Source organism: Prionailurus bengalensis, chromosome C1 (genome assembly GCF_016509475.1).
Source record: "Prionailurus bengalensis isolate Pbe53 chromosome C1, Fcat_Pben_1.1_paternal_pri, whole genome shotgun sequence".
Classification (NCBI taxonomy): Eukaryota; Metazoa; Chordata; class Mammalia; order Carnivora; family Felidae; genus Prionailurus; species Prionailurus bengalensis.
The window spans coordinates 176,848,956-176,870,181 of record NC_057345.1 but is presented as its reverse complement, the minus strand read 5'-3'; the positions used below and the strand labels follow the sequence as shown (position 1 = coordinate 176,870,181).

Here is a 21,226-nt window from a genome sequence, read left to right as displayed (position 1 = left end):
TTCTAGAAAGAGGCTGGGGAAAGAGAAAAGAAATATCAGAATAGTTGAATGCCAGGGATAACCCTTTTTGGAATAAAAACATAAGGCTTTAAAAAGCTGAATTGGTAAAAATATATCTACTTGATGGGTAACAAAGAAAATATTATTTTCAAGAAGCAATCCAATGATTTTCTGTTGTCCTCTCCAAGATCTATTTTATATTCTATTATAGAAATACATGTTTACCTTAGCACCAGGGGAACCAGGGAATCCTGCAGTTCCAGGGGGACCAGGGGGACCCTGAAAAAATTAAATACAATTTCAAGAGCTCTTGAGTAAACAAAATCTAACACTATACCAACTAGTAAGTAATAAGTTAGCACATACACAGTACAGAAGACAATTATGCAGACAAAATAGTATTTGTCACTCTTGGATGAATATGATGTGGAGAAACAATGTGGTAAACTAGAGAGTAAAATCTTTCTGCCACAAATTCTGTGACTTTGTGCAATTTTCTTAGCCCTCGGCTCTCGTCCTCTTGTTTATAAAATAGAGGTAACACTATTATCTGTTCTGCAGGGCCCTTTTAATTGTCATGTCCAGTACTGGCTATTAACTGTGTATGCACTATACAGATGTTAGTAATTGGCCAAGTATAATAGAAAGTATCAGAATTCTATTTATGGGTTCAGTCTCTTTACATTGTGTCTAGATTTTGTTTATGGAGTTAGTGTCAGTTTGAGTGAAATGTTTATAAACAGTGTTGAGCTTTGAGTCTACGGTTCATATTATTCCAACATTCCATACCATGTAATCTGTCATTACCCTGAGGCAACTCAGGGTTAGATCAAAAGTTACTTACTGGTTGTCCATCACTTCCGCGAGCACCATCATTACCTCGAGCCCCCTAAAAAGAGAAGTTTGTCTCAAATATCTTCTTAATTCTGAAAAGCTAGTCACAGATAATGTTCTGACTAAAATGCTGACTCCATTGTGTTGACTTTTCCTCCAGTGTATTCAAATCTGCTTACCAATTATATATGTTTAGAGTCAAATTTTTAAAATTCTGATGCCTACAGAGATGATCTGATGTGGAAGAACTGGATTCTGCATTTAACAGAACTGAATGTGAATTAATGGTTCTAACAACATATGCAAAGATAACCCTTAAATTTTTTTTTTCAAAAGAGAGAATAACTATAAAACCTTTGTTTGTTTCCCTACCATTAAGACTAAAATTTTACGGAGGCGTCTTTAAGTGCTATTTTATAGAAAAGATTTTCCTGAAGATTGTCACAGCCTGAAAACTTGGCTGAGACCCTTATCTGTGACTCTGGGCTGGAACTGTGCAATGTGGGTGGCTATACTCACTGCGGCTCCGGGAAGTCCTGGCCGTCCTCTTTCACCAGGAGCTCCTCTTGGACCCTATAGAATAAGACAGAAACAATGGTGGTACTTTAAACCTGACCTGTGTAAGAACAGCTGGAGAAGGAGTAAGGCGAGTTTAGTTTTAGATGGAGGTTAAGAAAATAAAACTGAAAATTACATGAGAAATACAATTACCATGGGTCCAGGAGCTCCGTTTTCACCAGGCAGGCCATTTTCCCCCTAGAAATATGTAAAAATATGTTACCATTTTGTAGAACAGGGAATTTATAGTTTTATGAAGTATTAAAAAGAATATTACAGAACCTAAGAAAAAGATGTATGTTTTAGCAGTATCAAACTTTTGTTAGCATTTTATTTATCATAAATCCCAGTCAGCATTTTGAAAACTTGAGGATGAAACAGAAGTAATCAATGAGTTACTCAGAGATGCACATTCATTTCTAATCTAGACAGTTCAAGTTATCTGCTTTAATGGAAGCTTGAACAGACCATCTGAACTAGTCACTGTTATTCAGCTCCTAAAATACAAAATTCAGGTAAATTTCGAAAAAGTTTACCCCAAAATCTAAATCTTAATTATAGCTATAACATTTAAATGAATTTGCTTATGAAAATGTGATTTTGTTTTGATTTACCTTTAATCCAGGAGCACCTGTTTCACCTTTTTCTCCATTTCGTCCATCAAAGCCCTAGGAAATGTATAAAAGTAGTAAAAATATTAAGATCTGTTAACTATCCAGAATGGTTGAAAACCATTGAATTTTTCATAACTAGTTTTTACCACTCAGCACTATTTTCAACACTGACATAAATAATTTAAAGCTCTTTTAAATTGATTGAAGACATTTGACATTGATTTTATAGTAAAAAATCTGAACTAATTAGCAAGTACAATTTAGTTCAATTAGGAAGTTGCCTTAACTATAACAAATATCAGCTTCATAGATTTAATTCTATTAAGTTGTTAGATTTGGGAGTCGGTTGGTTGAATGTACCTAATGCTTGCATAGAATAAAGTTGCTTGATTCAAGTGTAAATTACATTTACCAAGTCCATGAATAACATATAGTTCTCAATAATATATTTTCATTTTTTTCTGACAGTGATGATAAGAAAATTAAATATTTATTTCCCAAGCCTTTTCACACATTTAAAATTGGTCCCATTACTATCTGTAAAATAATTAGTTGGTTTGGTCAACAAAGTTGATGGACTTACAAAATCTAATCAACTGGTCGTCAAACATACACACACACACACACACACACACACACACATATATATATATATATGACACATATTCAATTGCCCAATAAAATTGGTTAAGCAAGTAAACACAGAGAAATGAAGCAGTTTATAGTCAATTTGGAAATTCTACTTACTCTATGTCCTTTCATACCAGGGAATCCAGGCATGCCAGCTGGACCCTTCATACCCTAAAAATAAGGAATAGAAAAGTTATTAAGGAATTTTCAAATAGAATCACAATGAAGTAGTAAGATGTCTTCTATTTTTAAGTTTAATGCCATTTAATTATATCATAATTTTCAAGCTAAGATCACTGTGATTACTCCAACTATTTCTTTAGATGCTGAAGACTTACTGGAGGTCCGGGCAACCCTCGCTCTCCAGGTCGCCCAGGTCTTCCTGATTCCCCCTAGGTGGAGAAATAAAAAATACATAGGTGCTTGTGTAAGAGTAAACACATTGTAGCCAAGTAGCAAACCAATTGCTTAGCTTTTTTTCTCCCCAAAGACTCATGAAAGTGAAGCTAAGCATATGTTGTTAGGACAGCTTTCCTGGTAGAAGGAACGGGGAGGGCTTCTCCTGTCTCCATATGAACTTGTGAGTAATGCAGGCATTACTCTTCGTTGAAACATTATGACTCTCTCTCAATCCACTGAGAAAAATTTGCCATTGGAAATGAAATGGGAAAGGAAGAATGGCACAATATTGAAGGTGCTTTTAAGTTTCCACGTTCATAAAGTATTGATATCAGTTTCTCCATTACAAGAGGCAGAGAGAAGATACTTGTTTCTCCTCCAGTTGAGTGATATATTCACTGGATGGGCCCTCTTGACAGTGAAGAAGCACATGTAGGGGTTCTGTTAGTTTGGAATTCAAAATATGATGTATATATAGCTATACAAATACTATACGTCCAAAGATTAATATGAGCTAAAATGTCACTAGGATAGCAATGATTTTTTGAGTGAGGTTTTTCTGAGCCTAGTACACACCATATGCCACTTACGATATGCCACCTTGAATTTTGCCATATCCCCATTCAATCTATAAAAACTTACATCTTTTCCAGCAGGACCAGATGGGCCTATAGCACCAGAGGGTCCTGGGGGGCCCTGAAAATAAGGAAATAAAATACAAATATATCTGTAGGTTGTTCTGTTACAATTTATGATTATATATTATGCGTTTTCCTCAAAGGAACCTCCTTTTAGGAAATTCTCTCAACAGTTTTCATTATGATAATGACACATTGAGTTAATATTACACCTATATTATATCAAGTTTTTACTCTCTAATGAACTTACTTTTAATAGGAATTAAAAATATCACATACCTGTATTTTACATCACATGTAAGTATTTATACACCAATGTGCACTTTTACATTTTGTAAGAGATTGAATTTTTGATATCTAGGTATTTCCAAATATTTTGAAGTATTAAACTAACTTCACCTCACTTGCTTGTTTACACAGCATGTTTTTTCACAGGGCTCTATTAGATTGTGCTTATTTCTTTTAAAAATTTCTTTTAAAAATTATATGTCTTCTGACATATCTGAGTAGATATTAAGGTGAACTGAGTGGCTACAGAAAAATTAAATCTATATTTAAGAGATAGAGGATTTGCATCCACACTAGGAGGGGAACTATTGTGGTGGCTAATTAGCCAGGGAATTCTTAGATAAATAGCAAGTATCCTTAAGAAATCTAAACCATTAAATGAGTCCAAAAGATCTTTGAAACCAGTTCAACTCTCATAAGAAAATATCAGTTATTATTTTAAAATTTGAGCTTAAATTCAATCTATACATTATAGGACATTATAGTGATTATGTTTCAGAAAATGAAGCTGGTTTCTATGTAGAATTGTCAATTTCTTAAATGTAGATATAATTGTTACTTACTGCAGGACCAGCTTGCCCAGGTTCACCAGGGGGACCTTGGTATCCTGGAGAACCCTAATGAGTAGAATAATGTGTAAATATTTTAAAAGTAATGTAATATTCATACCAGACATTTATATCTTGAAGACAGTGTGAAATCAGAATTCGTGTAGGCATTCAGTGAATTTTATTCCATTTTATAAATACTGAAACCAAAATTTTTCAGATTAGAATAAAGCATATTTATTCCATTCTATCCACTCCATTCCATTGAAATTGAATTGTTTTGAACTTGGAGCCATAACACATGCACATTAAGCCTATGACTTTGGATTCTGTGTTTCCCTCTCTCTCTCTCTCTCTGTCCCTTTCCCACTTGTGCGCTTTCTCTCTCTCTCAATCTCTCTCTCTCTCTCTCAAAAATAAATAAATAAATAAATAAATAAACTTAAAAAAAACATATAATTCTCTTTCTGGCTTTGAAAAGCCTATGGCTTAATTTTACAAAGGTTTTAATTGCTCGTAGGTATTGGTAGAACGGAATTAAATATGAAATTCCAACATCTTTGAAGAAATGATAGTCTTTTGGATGTGATATCTGTACTTAATTGTGACTATGCATGCTGGAATGGTGAAATTACAGCAAGATCCGTGTTACCTTGATTTGTATAATATGCTTGAAAATAGAAAGCACCACTAATGGCTATACTTACTGGAGAGCCAGGATGACCAGATGTCCCAGGAGGACCAGGAGGGCCAGGGGGACCCTGGAATGTAAATTTGAGGGATAAATACAAAATAAATGCATCTGAAATACACTTTATTCAGGCATTAAAGAGATGCCTCTGTTTAGAAATGATACATTTAAAACAATGAGAATAGCATACCTTGTTATATGGTAACTATTCAAGGATATGATTAATTTTATTAGGTTTACAGTAAAGATATCACTAGAAACATCACTCTAAATGGAATTTCCACAGAATCAATAAAAATCATTGCCAAAATTATTGCTAATCCCTCCAAAAGGGGATTCAAAATCTGGAAAAATCCATGTAAAATGCTAAGAGAGTCCCTGCAATATTAAGATTAAACTGGTACTGGTGAAAGAAGCATTTTTTTTTTGCCTGCCAGCCCAACTCCCTGTGGAAAAATATTTATCTGCATACTGTAAATCCAAGTTTCTAAAACTAATGATGTAAATCAACCCAGAAGTTCTTAACTACGTCACTGAATTATATTGATATGAAGGTCTAAATGTGTATTTGAGAATCATCATACATGGGACAATGACACATTACAATTATAACCAATCGATGTATCATTTCTCAGAAATATAGTTTACACTAGAAAACCTTCAGTTTTGTAGCATGCTGTATCTAAATACTGACACTAAAGATATAAAACTACAGGCTATAATTAAACTTTCTCTTGTAACCGCTTTTCTGGAATGTTAATAAGTAGTGTTCTCTTTTTAGTTTTTGTTTTTTAGTAAAAACTGTATATAGGATTGAAAAATGAATTCATAATTTCAATGTAGCTGAGAAAGACCAGGTATTTATATTGTTAATATAGTTCTCCATCTTGGGGCATCTGGGCGGCTCAGTTGGTTAAGAATCCAACTTCAGCTCAGGTCATGATCTCAAGATTTGTGAGTTCAAACCCTGCATTGGGCTCTCTGCTGTCAGCTCAGAGCCTGGAGCCTACTTGGGATTCTGTGTCTCCCCCTTTCTCTTTCTGCCCCTCTTGTGTTCTCTCTCTCTCTCTCTCTCCCTCTCTCAATAATAAATAAGTAAATAAACTTAAAAAAAAATAGGTCTCCTTCTGGCTTTGAAAACCAAAAACAAAATTCACATTCCTCAAAACTCCAGAGATTTGTAAAATTCTCTTTTTATAACTTATATCAAATTTAAGGGTCTTTCCAAACCGGTCATTTGGATCTATTAGTTAAAATTTTGTCTTCTGTAGTTTTGGAAGTCACAAACGTGGTGTCTAATGATCCGGTGGGCAATCTTCCATAATCCCTGAAAATCCAGTGCCATGTTTCATTTACACTTACATACCTGTTACTGGCAGTAAAACCATAATCTTCCCCACGTTGCTTTTCCTGACAGCCTGTTCTACTATAAGGGTCATTTACCCGGGACACTATGCATCATGTCAAGGTGCCCAGGTTTCAGTGATTTTTTTCTATTTTCTTCTGTTAAAACTCTAGGTCATTTACATTCAGGGAAACCATTTGGGTTCAATGTGAATAGCTACCATTTGTAATAGAAGAACTTAAAGGCTCAATACATTCTGGAAATATTTGTATTAGATTTTAGGGTTTGAGGTGAGGCAGATTGTAATCTTGGGCAATTCATCACTCGGATTGTCATCTAGAAGGGAGCATTTAACTGATGAAAGCTCATGAAAAGAAGATTCTGAACAATTTAGGGAGAAAAAGGGAAAATGAAAGGGAAAAATAACAAAACTGGGTTAAAATGAGGAAATACATGAGTCTGAGACCTAATCGTGAAGGCAGGTGGGCCCCTGGTAGGAGTGCTTGTGTAAAGAAGGAAGGGTGGCAAAACAGGCACGGGATGAAAGGGAGTGAGGAAAAAAGAGCGAGGATGGAAGGATTGTGATAATCCTACCATGTGCATTCCCAGCCTTATTGGAAAATGAGCTATTTTGTACAAGTATGCAATAATAATGTATTACTGGAAAAACAACCATTCAAGAATTAACAAACTGGAAGCGAAATAATGCTCTAAAATGCTGAGAAACATTTGTACATACAGGTGGCCCGGGGTAGCCTGCAATTCCTGGTCCTACTACTCCAGACTTGACATCGTATGATTCAAACTGGGGAGAATAGTTCTGCAGCAAAGAGAACAGATATGATCATTTTGACATATAGATTATAGTTGTTTCCAAAAGCATTTAGAAGAGGTGCATGTAACATCTATTATTCACTGATAAAAAGTTTCTGCATGCCAGAGGATGTGGTATGCATTATTTAATTATCTTGCTTATCCTGTCTGTCTGTAGCTTCAGATAGTAGATACCCTACAGAAATACTTGCTTATGTAATGCACAAATCTTTCAACTAACTCTATGCAATGTTAATTCCAAATAACTTGTTTCTATATGGTCTTACTCAAATTATTATTTCTAAGTGATATCTGCAGCATTAGAAACATAGGATCACAGACTATTTGAAAGCTGAAAGAGTCTTGAGATCATATAGTCTGATCTTCTCATTTTGAGCAGAAAAAATGGAGAAGTCAAATTACTTTACCAACATTTAATGATGCAAGTAAAATTTGTGTTGCCTGGCTTCTGGTTAGTATGCCTAACAAATTTACTCCCCAAGTAAACATCCCCATAGAAAATAGGCACAAGAATAATAGAAAAGCTCATGTGCTTATTGGATTTCTTTGCAGATTATTTTGTTTTGAATCCCAGGCCTACAAATGGGTTATGTTTGGTACCAGGATAAGAATAAGTTAGATGGTATGCTTTGCTTTCTTTTGAATTGACTTTTGTACAGCATTTTTTTTTTTGCACTCAGAGTGATTTGTGCATATGTGGTTTCTTATTTCTCCTAACCCCATGTAGCAGAAATCTTGTCTTATTTATTTGTTTTGGTTAGATGCTTTAAATGCAGAGGTAGTTGGTTGCCATGTTTTTCAGGAGGAGCAGGATGTGCTCTGAAGCCTTGGCAAGAGTAGCTGCATAAGCTTGAATAATCCTGTTGAAGTCAACAAGGAGTGTTTGCAGCTCTTCAACTGCTTTTTGTCCAAACTTTCAGAGGCTTCACCATTGAGGTTATGAATAGAATAAGGCACAGTTGCAGCAATTCCTAAATACTCTAGGTTAATTATTTTGGGAGTTAATGGCTCATTTCACAACCATAGTGATATATTATATGCCTGCTGAGAAGTTGGGAAATTTTGCAAAGATAATAGCAGCAGCATTGACATTATGAGGAAAAGTAAAATCTATGAAGCACTTAAAATACTGCTCCTCACTCATAAACAGTAAATAAGGATTTGTTAAATACATAAAGTCAGAGAATAGATATAAGGAATCCACAAAAGTGAGATGTAACATAGGCTAAAGAAAAGAAAATGAAGTAGGTAGTTTTAAAGGGGGAAAGAGGGGAGGATCTTTTTGTCCTGGAATTTATTACCTGAGGACCAGTAGGGCATGATTCACAGATTCCAGGGGGGCCAGGAGAACCAGGGGAACCTGGCTGTCCTGGAATACCAGGATCACCATTTCTCCCAGGAATACCAGGAGGGCCCTAAAAGAATCAGAGACAAAAACTCATAAAACAGTGCAAAATTCTAGTGATTCAGAATCATTATCGAATTGTAGCCTCTCTACTTTATAAGATGAGGAATCAATATACGTGATACATATTTTCTTGCGAATTCATACACTTTTATCTAAACTGATATTGGGGATGAAGACATTATTAAAGTTTGGGAAACTTAAATATTCACATGTACAATTATGGATTCTCTGTTTGCCTTCTTTTGTGTCATTTAAATATATGGTAGTAAAGGAAATATCTGAATGATGAAAGCTCAAATATGAAAAGGCTGTTAGAAGAAGAAGAAGAAAAAAAGCAAACTACTTAAGGAACTCATTTCAATCCCCTGAAGAATGTTTACTTACTGGATCTCCCTTAGGGCCTTGAGGTCCATGACCATTAGGAGGGCGAGGAGGCTAATAAATGGAAAAGATATATATTAAATAAGACATAAGAACATCTTTGCCACGAAGTGTGCCCCAATTTGCATATTAATTTCTTATCCCAATCACATCCAATCCCTAGTTTTAAGCCAGAATGTTCACCTTTTACTTGTAATACCAACATGATTGTTTGGCAGACATTACTTTCTTTTCTTTTCAGGCTCCTATGATATAAGAACTATTCATATATTAAAACACGAATCTTGAAGATGTACAGATTTTTGGTAAACTCACAGCTGTTGGAGGCTGTGGGCAAACTGCACAACATTCTCCAAAAGGGATCTCTGGGTTGGGACAGTCTAATTCTTGTTCGTCACATATTATGTCATCGCAGAGAACAGATCCTGAGTCACAGACGCATATTTGGCAAGGTTCTGGCTTCCAGACATCTCTATCCGCATAGGACTGACCAAGATGGGAGCATCCTCCATCAACAGCTGGAAAATAAGTTAGATGGTGTGTTGTTATCTTATGTTTTGCTGAAATATGATTTTTGTTACACTATCATGATTTTCCAATAACCAAAGTGGAGAGAGTTTGAAACAAAGGATTTCTTCCTTTTAGTAAACTAACTTGTATGTTCTTATAAGCATGCCTTTGCAAAACAAAAACACACACAAAAAAACAAAAAAACACGAAAATCCACACATTAAATTACCAAGAGCATCACATTCTCTCTACATAATTTGCTAACTGGTAAGAGATTGCTTAAAATACCAAATCTGCTTATTAATCTCAAAATGGTACATCATAGTAAATTCTCCTTAAGGCCAATAAGTGTTTCAATTTCAATTAGAGTTAAGAATTTAATACCAATGGAAATCACACCAAGCACTTAAACATTTATTTATTCCTTGTGTGATTGAAAACAAGCCTTTCTAGCCATCACTATCCTTTGCTTTAACAGTAGATAAGAGTATTAAACTATAATGATGATTTTGTCACTAACTCTGAAAACTTTCTGGATTTTATTAAGCTAATTAGGAAATCCAGGGGAAAACAGATACTCCTGGCTTCACAACACTCTTCCAGATTCCTGGGAAAGCTCTAGCAAAGCTTATTGTATGTATTGACTATCACTGCCACTCCACTGGGCATTAGTAGGTCAAGATGATATGACATAATATATCGTATATCCCATATGAATGTAAAGAGATTTCCAAATCACTAAAAATAAATAGCGTTTTTAAAAAATAAATATGGGCAAGGAATGAGTAAGAATAATAGCGAAACATATGAATCATGACCATGTGTATTTGTGGCTTAACATGGTCAAAAATTTGCTTCAACCAAAGTTTTAAACTTATTTCCTAATTATATGTAAGGTACTCACATTTCAGCAGCCATTAACAATGAATCAGCTCAGGGATTGCCAAAACAAAACCTGCTCTCAATTCTTAAAGCATTAGCTGTGGATTGTGGTTAAATACAACTTCACTTCTTGAGGATTACTGTGATAGCTTGCCAGTACTTGAGTAAATAAGTAAGAAGTTTCTAAACATCTGCAAAAATTTTTGCAAACAACAAATGATGTACTGTTCAGGATTTATATTTTTGTAAAACGGTGAAATTTTATTTTCTGAGAGCCAAGAGCTTTAAAATGTCTGCTGAAAGAGGCCCGCTTGGGAGGAAGCAAGTGGTTTAACAACCATATTTTTTGCTGCCTTGTGGCCCAGAGGCCTTTGAGGGGCTGCTGAAGTTTTTCCATCTGGATATTGCATACAGCCATGAAGATCACCTTGATAAGTTCCCATTTCTACATCCTCTCATATCTGAAGTAATATTGATTTAGGTTCATGCTAAATACTTTGGGCTCAGAGGTTTAGCTGATTTAGCAAAAGTTCACGCACAAAAAACGGTCCTCGCAGAACCTATAGATTCTATAGAATACTGAAATTGCCTCCATGCCTCCTTTCCATTTTTGTGTGCAGATACAACTTTCATGATCTTGCGCAATATCCTTGATCAATTTAGGAAGTGTAAAAGTCTGTTCTCAATGTGTTACAATTACCCAACGTGGTCTACAGCTAATAAAAGAAAGCACGTTTGTTTAATTGCAATTTTAAGAAGGCAAGAATCTGTTTATTTTAAAAAGTTATTCTAGTTCTTCCTCCATGTTTGAAGCAGATATATGAGAATATTGGAAAGAAATATTGTCTAAGCTTTTGGAGGAACATTCTTTTCTACTTAGTGAGCATAAAAGCTGAATGCCAAAATGCTTACCTAATGCAAATGAAGTAGGTCTATTTAAATGGTGTTATGAAAGATATGCTTCAGAAAAGCATAATCCTTTTCATATTATTGTGAACAATAATAATATTAAAGGATAGAGGTATCAAACTCATTTTTCTCTAAGTGGAACTGACATTTTATATTTAGGGACTAAGTTCACTATTTTTCAGAAAAAGTCTGAATGTTTTAATGAGATGGAAGATTGTTTAGCAAAATTGCATGAAATGCATTCTTCGGTTTTAGCATTGGCTTCTCATTCTTCACATGAATCATTTTAAAACTTTCTCTAAATTAACATTATGTGTCACATTCCAAAAGATTAGTTTTAGCTCAAGATTTCCCTTTTAATAATGTGGACTTCAGGCTCCCCAGCCTTCTTGAAAATGCCACATAGTGTAGAACACTATGTTGACTACAGGTAATAATAGTGTATTGTATACTCGAAATTTCCTAAGAGAGTAGATTTTAAGCGTTTACACCCAACACACACAAAAAAGCTAACTATGTGGGTGACTATCAGTTAACTCGATTGTGGTAATTTTTCACAGTGTATATTTTTTATCAAATCTTCATGTTGTACACTTTAAATACATACAATTTTATTTGTCAATAATACTTCAATAAAACTGCGGGGGAGAAAAAAAAGAATACTACTAATTTATTCAAATGATTCTTTCAAGTCTTTGTCTCTGGATCAGGAATATCTTTCTACATGTAACACAGGACCTATGTTACAAAACATAGATATTGAATACTAATGATTTATTAAACACAAATGATAACAGTTAAAGTGAGAGTCAAGCATCTCATATTTTGAATATCTTTTCTTATGTTCTTAATCTGCCCTAAAATTAACGTAAAATTTCCCTGTGTATTCATCCTCCCATGTTTATGTCTCATTGAAAGAAAGTATCATCACATCACTAAAAATACAGTGTTTTCCTTTTGCTCTGTAAACTATTAAGCACAATATTGACTTCTTAAAATTGTATATATGAATTTGCTAGAATTAGGTTAAACCCAATGCTATCTAAATGAAAATTATTACTTTGCCTCTTTTTTCCAAATTTTATTAGAAACTATGCTTATTATGCTTTTTAAAACACAGAGGTCTCAATATAAAGGTTGAGTTACCTTACTGTACATCTCTTTTTTTTTTATAAGTGATATTGTTCTAAGGAAAAAGAAGAAAGTTGGGATGTTTGAAAAATAAGAATTAATGCAATTTGTTTATTGCCATAACTTATTTCACATCTGTTTAAAAGAAACTTGGCTCTCCTGAAGTCAGTTTCTATAGAAACGTGGTTGAAAGACCTTTCTCTGTTGCTCTAGCTCAATCACCTTTGTTGAAAGAATGGAGACTTTTGTGCAGTTTCCTTTAATTTCTTGTTCCGTGCATGACAAAATATGGTTGGCAATATGTTCTCCCAGAAGCTAAACCTCTTACACAGATGACTCAAGACCCTCAATGTTAGTACCTTTTTTTAATTGTATGTGGGGAAAGTATGGGAGAGTCAGGAAAAAGAATGTTTTGTTTTCAAGAGGAATAAAATATTCTAGTTTGTCACTTGCAGCATTTAGAAAATGGGACTCAGAAATTCAAAGTGGTAAATCAAAGACAAATAATCTCATTTTTCTACTGAACAAGTAATAGATTTTCCAGTTACTTCCTTTATTGCTATTGCTTGAACTAAGTCTCCCTGTTTCAATATGTAATTAATTTTAAACTCCACCTCTCATGTCACTTGATGTTTCTGTTCCTTATTACAAAGCACAGTCTTCAAATAAATTCATTTGTGGCCACACACGCAGTGCATTAGACTAAGCCATCTCCTTATTGGGATCAAAATTATAAAACAAAATGAAGTTAGTAAACGACATAATCCACTCTTAGCTTCTTTTATTGCTTAGCTCTCTGTTTCAAAACTCCAGAGGAAAAAAAAATCAAGTAACATAATCTAATATTTTTAGATATGTGTAACACTTTCCTTTTTATTATATTTGTTTCCATTCTGTAAACATTAATTTATGATGATTTGCTAGAGTTTTATTGTTGTAACTAAAAAAATAAGGTAAACTATGTTTGTCTTAATTCCACTTTTGGAGTAAAAGTAATATGTCCCAAAGCATCCAATCAAATTGTTAATTTAGCCTGAATGATAGATTTCATTTTTTTTCTCTTCTCTTCTTACTGAATTCTTTTCTGTGAAAAGGTGTTCTTTAATCTGAAAATTAGCAGATGTGATATGCAAATTATCATAACATTATTTCCCTGTTACTTGAGAAAGTTGAAGATGGTGTGAATATATAAAGTTTATATAGTTTCCAACTGAAATATGTTATTAAATGTTCCAACTGTTATTAAATGATACTTTTTGGAAAGCACACATTTTTATTAAATATGTTTCTGCTGCTTACATCTACCAAAATATTTTAAAATATGTTAGATGAGTTAACAAAAAGATCTTCAAGGAAATATCTATACACCTATATAGGTGGGTAACTTCAATTTCAAAATGTTGTTTTACATGGCCAAGGTGGATCCTGATTATTCTTGTCCCCATCAGAAAAACCACAAAACAAAAAGCTTTATGAATCATCATTTCTAGATGTTTCCTTGTTTTATTCTTTATAGATATATGAGTTTTTATGTCTCCCATTAGAAATTTCCTTTAAGGTGATTAACACTTTGTCCTGTGAAAAATAAAAATAATTAGAGAATTAGAATTAAAAGTATCTAACAATCAGCAATCTCATCATAATATAAACTGATTAGTGACAAATTATAGCAATACTGAAGAAAATATATTCTACTTATTTTATTACAGTTGCCAAACATCTTCAAATTTTGCATCTCATCACCAAGATTTTATATCTTACTTTACTTATCACTAAGTCACTAAGTGCTTTAATTCCTTACAGTAATTTTATTTTGCACTACCAGTAAAACTAATACTAGGCAGTGCGGGTATAGTATTGCCTATGTCACTGACACTGTTCTGAGTGCTTTACACATCTATTTTACTTAATCTTCCCAAGACCCTGTGGCTGAGTGCTGTTATAATCTTCATTTTACAGATAAGGGATCTGAGACCCAGAGAAGCTGAGTGATTTTCCCAGGTTACATGGTAGAAGCAAAGCTAAGAGTTGAAACTGGAAAAGCTATCTCTAAATTTGATACTCTTAACTCTTCCTGCAATTTCAAGGGCAACTTCCAAACCCTATCCCATTATGGTTTCTAAGCCCTGCACGCTTAAAAGCAGAGTCTAACAAGACAGTGTTTTTGTTTTTGTTTTTCTTTTTTTTAAGGGATAACATTCTTCTGCAGAATATTTTTCTATCTGGTCTCAAAACAAGAAGATAGCATCTGGAGTTCGATTCTGATGTTTATTTTCTCCTGACCTTAGGAAAAAGAGATATATCTCCAAGGCCACCCTAATGACATGCAGACCACCAACACGATTAATGTGTGATTGGGAAACCCAGCATACGTTTTACTGTATACAGAGAAGCCTTATCCTCACAGCAAAAGCCACAAACAGATAAGGTTTAAGTATCCAGTGCAAAAAAAAAAAATCATAATTAGGGTGTCTCACTAAGATAATGATTCTGCAAATCTATTTTTTCTAAATGTTTCATATTGATGAACTCCTAACTTCGTTAGAGCTTCCCTTCTAAGCTTAAACATTATGAACATATTCTTCAGCTCCAAAGAACGTTCCTCTGATTTAAATTAATTTTGAGAAACACATTCCCTGTTTGTCATCCTCCACACCAAATACGATAGAAAGCATAGTTTCAGAAAAATAAATGCCATTTCACTGAAACAGGAATTTCTCAATGCAAGTTTTTAAAGCAAATTTAACTTTTAATAGGTTCTGGATCCTTTGTCTTTGATTTTTAGATCTTTTGGGCATTTTAACTTTTGCCTTCTTCTTTGAACTTTTCATTTTGTTCATTAATTTACATTTTAAATGGCAGTTCTTGACCTCAGCCATGGAAAATACAAGGGTTTTATTAGTTAATCTGAAAGGAATCCACTTCTGCTGTGTTTTCATTAGACACAAACAGACATTCTAGTGGTTCATGTAACTCCTCAAGCTGCAGTTAACAAATGATTTGTGTAAGAGTAACTATCTCATTTTTTCCGTTGTCATTTTGATATGAAACAGGCAGTTTCCCCTTTGAAAACTCTGGATTTTTTTTTACACTACACCTCCCTCTCCTTCTTCTTCTTCTTCTTCTTCTTTTTTTCTTTTTTGAGTGTGGAAAACAATGGGACTGAGCTTTTTTCCAGGGAAGACTGTTTTACAAGAAACAGTCCACTGAGACGTTTCCAGAAGGTTATTGCAGACCTGGAAACCTTACAAATGTTCTTCATGTCCAGCAAAGGCAATAACATCTTTCATCTTTAAAACTTTAACTCTTAAGCAATCCACTTTAATGACTTCAAGGCGGTGATATCATTTGATGTTACAAAATACAAGACTGGGCTACAAAACCTTTGGAACTCTGCACCAGTCATCGGCAATGAAAACCATGAGGTTTCAGTAGATGGCACTCTTCTCTGAATGACTACTCAAGGTCTGGCAAGTGACTCTGTAGGTGTAAAACAGGGGCTTTTTCTTTTATTTTGTCTCAACTCTACTCCTGGAAAACTCCTGGAGCCAACAGTTCTTAACCTTTTAATATAAGCCTGTAGGTAAGACATCAAACCAGGAACCTAAATTAGTTAAATTAGGCACATTATCACAGTATTTCCTTCTTTCCCAGAATTGTTCCAGCAGCTTTGCTCTTTCTGCTTATGACACTGAGTTGTTTAATTCCAGAATTTAATCAGAATATCTAATTACCCATAGGTCTTTAGATCATCTCATGTTGAATACTCTGTGGATGGTAAAAAATGCAAGGTATCATGAATGAAAAACACAAAATTTTGTATCAATACTTTATTTACTTAAAATTTATATTATTACAGAACGGAAGATAATTTCTGGTTAAATCATAACTGAGATTTTGCTTCTCTTGTTTAAAAATAGGGTTACCAATTCAACGTTGAGTGTTAAATAGAGAAAAATCTACTGTTTTTCCCCTTTAGAAATGCATTCTCTCATATATTTTCTAGGATAATATACAATTTTTTAGTATTCCCTTTCAATGACAAAGTTACAAGAATGAGCAAAGTCAGATGCTCTAGAATTAATGTATGTTTTGTGTTCTCTAATTGCCTAAGATTTAACAGAGTTTTGATCCTAGTCTTAACCCTGTCATTTCCTAGTTGTATAATCTCAACTAAAGCACTAAATTCATGTGAGATTACTGACCCTGAAATGCATGAGCAGTTATGCTTTCTCTCCTCTTAAAGGGAGAAGTGTTTCTTGTGATTTTATGCCATATTTTATTTATTAGATAGGTTTAACTTGGGGAGCAGCACCAACCAGAAAACTTGATTGCTACTTTATGGGTTCCAAATTCTCTCCTTAAGCATAATGGAAAATAGACTCTCATAACCTGTAATGAGGAACTGGTTCTCTTAAGTCCATTTATTTTGTAATCCTAAAATAATTAAAGTCCCACAGTTCATTATCACAGTGGAATTATCAGGGTAGCAAAATATAAGTTCAATCATTAGAACCTTTTTAATTAAAATAAAGTTTATCTCCTTACCCTAAAGAAGCAATATTACTTAATAATATCTATTAATTTATCCATCTAATAAGTGACTAAAATACTTATGTAAAATAAGGACTACATAAAAAACTTGACAAATATTAAAAAAATAGTTATATGTTATATGTGGAATAGTTACATATGGAATTTTGAAAATGGCCATAACATTCAAGCTCATTTCCAGTCTTTGACTATTGCTACCATGTGTTTGTGTGTATGTGTGTTTGGCAATATTTTATCAGTGATACACTATTTCCTTAGGAAAGTAATGTTTCATATTTAAAATTCGCACATGTAATATTTTTAAATCTCATTCTAAAATATGGAATCCAGCTGTGTAACATTTATGTTGGCATTGGTTGTGTAAATGGTAACACTGTCAGCCACTAGGTGGCGAGTCTTTTTGCTACAAATTTGGCATGTTTATAAACTACAGGAAATATAAAACAGACCACATTTCTCCATTGGTGGAATAAAATACATGAATTAAATAGAACTTTATAATTTGCAAAGGGACCAAAATTCTTTGGGAGGGACATGTTTTATGCTCCAGAAAACGTGTGTGAGTGGACTAGAAGTTAGTATTCTTTCGGGTTGGGCTATTTGTCTCTGAAATTCTCAGAGCAGATATAAGAAACCTATATCCCAGAACCGTATTTTTCTGTTCTCAGCCTGCTGTATATTCAGCCACCGTCTGTACTGTCCCCAAAGCTAATCTACCAGCAGAATTTTCTTGTTAAATTTATAGGGAATGCAAAAAGTACTTACTATCTTAAAATACTTAAACTTTTTTTCATGACAAATAAAAATCGTAAGCTGACCAAAATCCCTCTCAACTTCTTTTGAGCTTAAAAGCACACAAATATAATGGCAAATTTCATAACAATTTGTTGTTTTCTGTAGCTAAAGAGAAAAGGAAAAATGCAAAGAACTTGTGTGATGTAGAGATAACAAAGGTATTAAACACTTATTTTCCCTCTAAAGTTGGATGGAGAAGAAAAACAGCCATAGTGCTGATATAAGATTGTCACTACCGGGCAACTGCAAATATTTTGTCAGTCTTTTGAACTAAACACCAAAGGTTTGTTAGTCTTTCCAATAAATGGCAACTCTGTGATTTTTACCTACCTCCCCCCACCAAATCAGGAGAACTTAAGAGCTTTAAAAGAGATAAATGTCTTTATTGGGCTAGGGATGTGGCAGTAGGCATTTTGGTACCCTCACCAAGGACTAGGAGCTGAAGCAGGTTCTGGGAGGGACAAAGTGGGAAGGAGGAGGAGAGAAGAATGAGGAAGGAAGGAGGACTTAGAGTCCTGGGAAAGACAGTGGGAGGGGGCAAGAGGAAAGAAGAAACAGGAGAGATGGAGGCACAGGGAGGACACATGGGGACCAGGGAGGAAGTGCTAGAGGAAGAGAGGGAGGAGAGATGAGGAAACATGGGCTTGCCTAGGAAAGAGGGGTGACTAGTGAAGGAATGAAAAGGGGGAGGAGGTGCAAAAGAGCCAAAGGGGTGGAGAGATGAAGAAGGAGGGGACAGAAAGGGAAAAGAGGAATAAGGGGGAGAGGAAATGAGAGGAACAAGCAATATGGATGTTTCTTTTCTTTTGTGGCCACAGGCTGATTGTAACTGAAGAGATGTCATTGGGTGTCTCCCCCCCCCCTCCCCCAGCCCCCTCCCCCACTTATATATGACTTTCACGGACATCAAAGATTTGAAATTAAACACAAAAACTATTTTCAGACACATGTTTGCAAAAACTAGATTGAAATACTAATCCTTTTGATTACGTGCAAACAGAAATTGATGTGTAATAATTTCTTCTAACATCTTTAAATTTAGCATTTAAATATTTATTTCTGTGGAAGTTTGTATCCCAATGCGTCCAGTATTTTCATGACTATGAGAAACGTGAATTGAAAGCAATATTTTCACACAATCAAATAATGAAAACAAATGTGATTTGGGGGGAATTAGAGCAGAAAAACCATTGTTTGCAATTGTTAGAAAATAAAACAAATCAACTTTTTGCAGTCAAACAGTACCAGTATCTTTTTACCTTGTTTGCAGAAAAGTCAAACATTCCTGTTGAAAACATTTTTTTAAATATTCTCTTCATTAATGCAAATGCAGTTAAAATGTAGGACGTGTGGAAAACACCAGACCCTTAGCAATAAATTATTAGAAAACATGTATTAATCGACCGTGTAAGTGCTTGAAACAGAATAAATCTAGGAATGATGAAACATTTTTAGCCGTTTGAGTCCATTTAAAGAACACTGAAGATACTCACTTGTTGCCATTTTACAGAAATATATTCAATAACTTTAATAGTGCCTATTTTCCTTTAAATTATTCTGAATGCATGCTGTCCTTAAAATGCATTATCTTATTTAGAAAACAATGCTCAGTATTCTATCCTTACAAAGAATCCAGCATACAAAAGAGTGTAAAAGTGTTACAAGAGACCAATAACTTCCAGACTGCCTAAGGAAGCATTCCAAGATGTTAACAATCCAGGAGGGGCACTTTTTTAAAAGCCATTTAAAAAGTTTCCAGTGCCGCTGACATGAAAATGAGTTAGTACCAGAACATCTTTATCTTAGACAACCAGAAAACTTTTAAATACAAAAATGACAACATTCTTTCTAAGCAAGTCTAAAAAAGCACCATCACAGTCCGTTCTACATTCTCCAATTAGGAGCTTACAGAGGCAATTAACTTCTCGGAGATTAATTTCCCCTTTATACCTGTTTGTACGGAGAAGTAAAGACAAAAACCGCATGAAGTTTCTTGAAAGCAGTACCTACTCACCTTCCTGTTGTTGTGCCAAAATAACAGTGGGATGAAGCAGAGCAAGAAGTAACCAGGTCCCCTTTTGCACAAAGCTCGTCATGTCTAAATATCAGACATGAGACTCTTTGTGCAAAAAGGAGAAAAGAAAAGCAGTTCAAAGTAGCACCATCAGATGTTCCCTGCCCTTCAGCACCGGGCCCGTCATAAAACTCAGCCACTGAGATTCCTTTGCTTTGGCCTTAAATAGGAAAAAGTTTGGCTTCCCTCACTTTCCAGCCCCTTTCTGAAATATGAGAGCAGCACCCATCCCCTTAGCAGTAAAAGAAGTGATTAATATGTCTTTTTCCCCTTATAGAAGACACAACCCACAAAGTAAGAAAAAGAATACATCTGGAGTTTGTGTGCATCAGTTTGTGTACAAGTTTGCTACATATTTTATTCATATACATATATGTTTGTATAACTTAAGAATGTATGTCCACATGCTCTGCCCTGTGTTTTGATGAAAGAATTAAATGTATATATTTTTCATTTCCCCTGACAACATTAACAACTGGTTGATTTTGAGAAATTGCTTGATGCCCTTTTCTTGGGCATGGCTAATTTGCAAATCTTATCTTCCTAGAAGTTTTTTATACTGGGATTTTGCCAGAATCCACCCTCATTCAATTTAAATAGGGAACTGTAAGAGATTAACTGGAAGAAAAGCCTCTGTTTGTCCCTTCTCATCCACCCACTCTGGGTCCTAGAAGTTCAGTTTCAGGCGAATGTCAAAAGACTAAGTATCTGAGCTATGTTTGCGTGGCATCTTAAAAGATACTTACCAATAGCTGTTTCTATTTCTCACAAATGTCTCTGGCAAGCCAAAGAGTGATTTCTGGTGAGATTTCAAATTTTCATGCTGCTTGTGAAAGCCAGAACAGAGTTTTCTAGAGAAACATTTAGCTTTTTCATGATTTGACTTTGTAAGAAAAAGGAAGGGAAAGGGCTTATCTCATGGAATATCAAAAGAGTACCAGTAGAAGTTCTCATTTTATCTAGATGGGCATAAGTTTCTAAATTTAGATGTTCATACGTACAATTTCCAGGCCACATTAACATAGCTTTTCAATGCAGTTCTGGATCTAAAGAGTGATTTCTGGGTCATATTTGAAAGAGGTGTAAATACCATCCGCAAGTCTTTGATAAATCTTTGCCAGAAAAACATGCATGTCTGCAGTATCCAGATATTTTTAGTAAGAAGGACATTTATTTACACCTTAATCACCAGTCACCTGTATA

General features: G+C 34.5%; 1 protein-coding gene across 4 annotated transcripts in view; it reads right to left on the bottom strand.

Annotated features, from left to right (window-relative positions):
* Nucleotides 1-20,353, bottom strand: part of COL3A1 (collagen type III alpha 1 chain) — a 54,591-nt gene extending 34,238 nt beyond the window's left edge. For 2 of the 4 annotated variants that reach the window (XM_043577274.1, XM_043577276.1), the window contains exons 1-15: nucleotides 19,964-20,232; nucleotides 9,484-9,686; nucleotides 9,172-9,222; nucleotides 8,681-8,794; nucleotides 7,285-7,365; nucleotides 5,217-5,270; nucleotides 4,525-4,578; nucleotides 3,678-3,731; nucleotides 2,975-3,028; nucleotides 2,754-2,807; nucleotides 2,007-2,060; nucleotides 1,546-1,590; nucleotides 1,354-1,407; nucleotides 845-889; nucleotides 226-279 (exon numbers count right to left, since the gene is read on the bottom strand). In XM_043577274.1, the coding sequence (XP_043433209.1) occupies nucleotides 226-279; nucleotides 845-889; nucleotides 1,354-1,407; nucleotides 1,546-1,590; nucleotides 2,007-2,060; nucleotides 2,754-2,807; nucleotides 2,975-3,028; nucleotides 3,678-3,731; nucleotides 4,525-4,578; nucleotides 5,217-5,270; nucleotides 7,285-7,365; nucleotides 8,681-8,794; nucleotides 9,172-9,222; nucleotides 9,484-9,686; nucleotides 19,964-20,045 (1,053 nt within the window). In that variant the 5' untranslated portion in view covers nucleotides 20,046-20,232. Of the gene's footprint in view, nucleotides 1-225; nucleotides 280-844; nucleotides 890-1,353; nucleotides 1,408-1,545; nucleotides 1,591-2,006; nucleotides 2,061-2,753; nucleotides 2,808-2,974; nucleotides 3,029-3,677; nucleotides 3,732-4,524; nucleotides 4,579-5,216; nucleotides 5,271-7,284; nucleotides 7,366-8,680; nucleotides 8,795-9,171; nucleotides 9,223-9,483; nucleotides 9,687-19,963 lie in introns of all 4 variants that reach the window. The other 2 variants (XM_043577272.1, XM_043577275.1) reach the window with 2 other exon arrangements.
* Nucleotides 20,354-21,226: the final 873 nt, after the last annotated feature.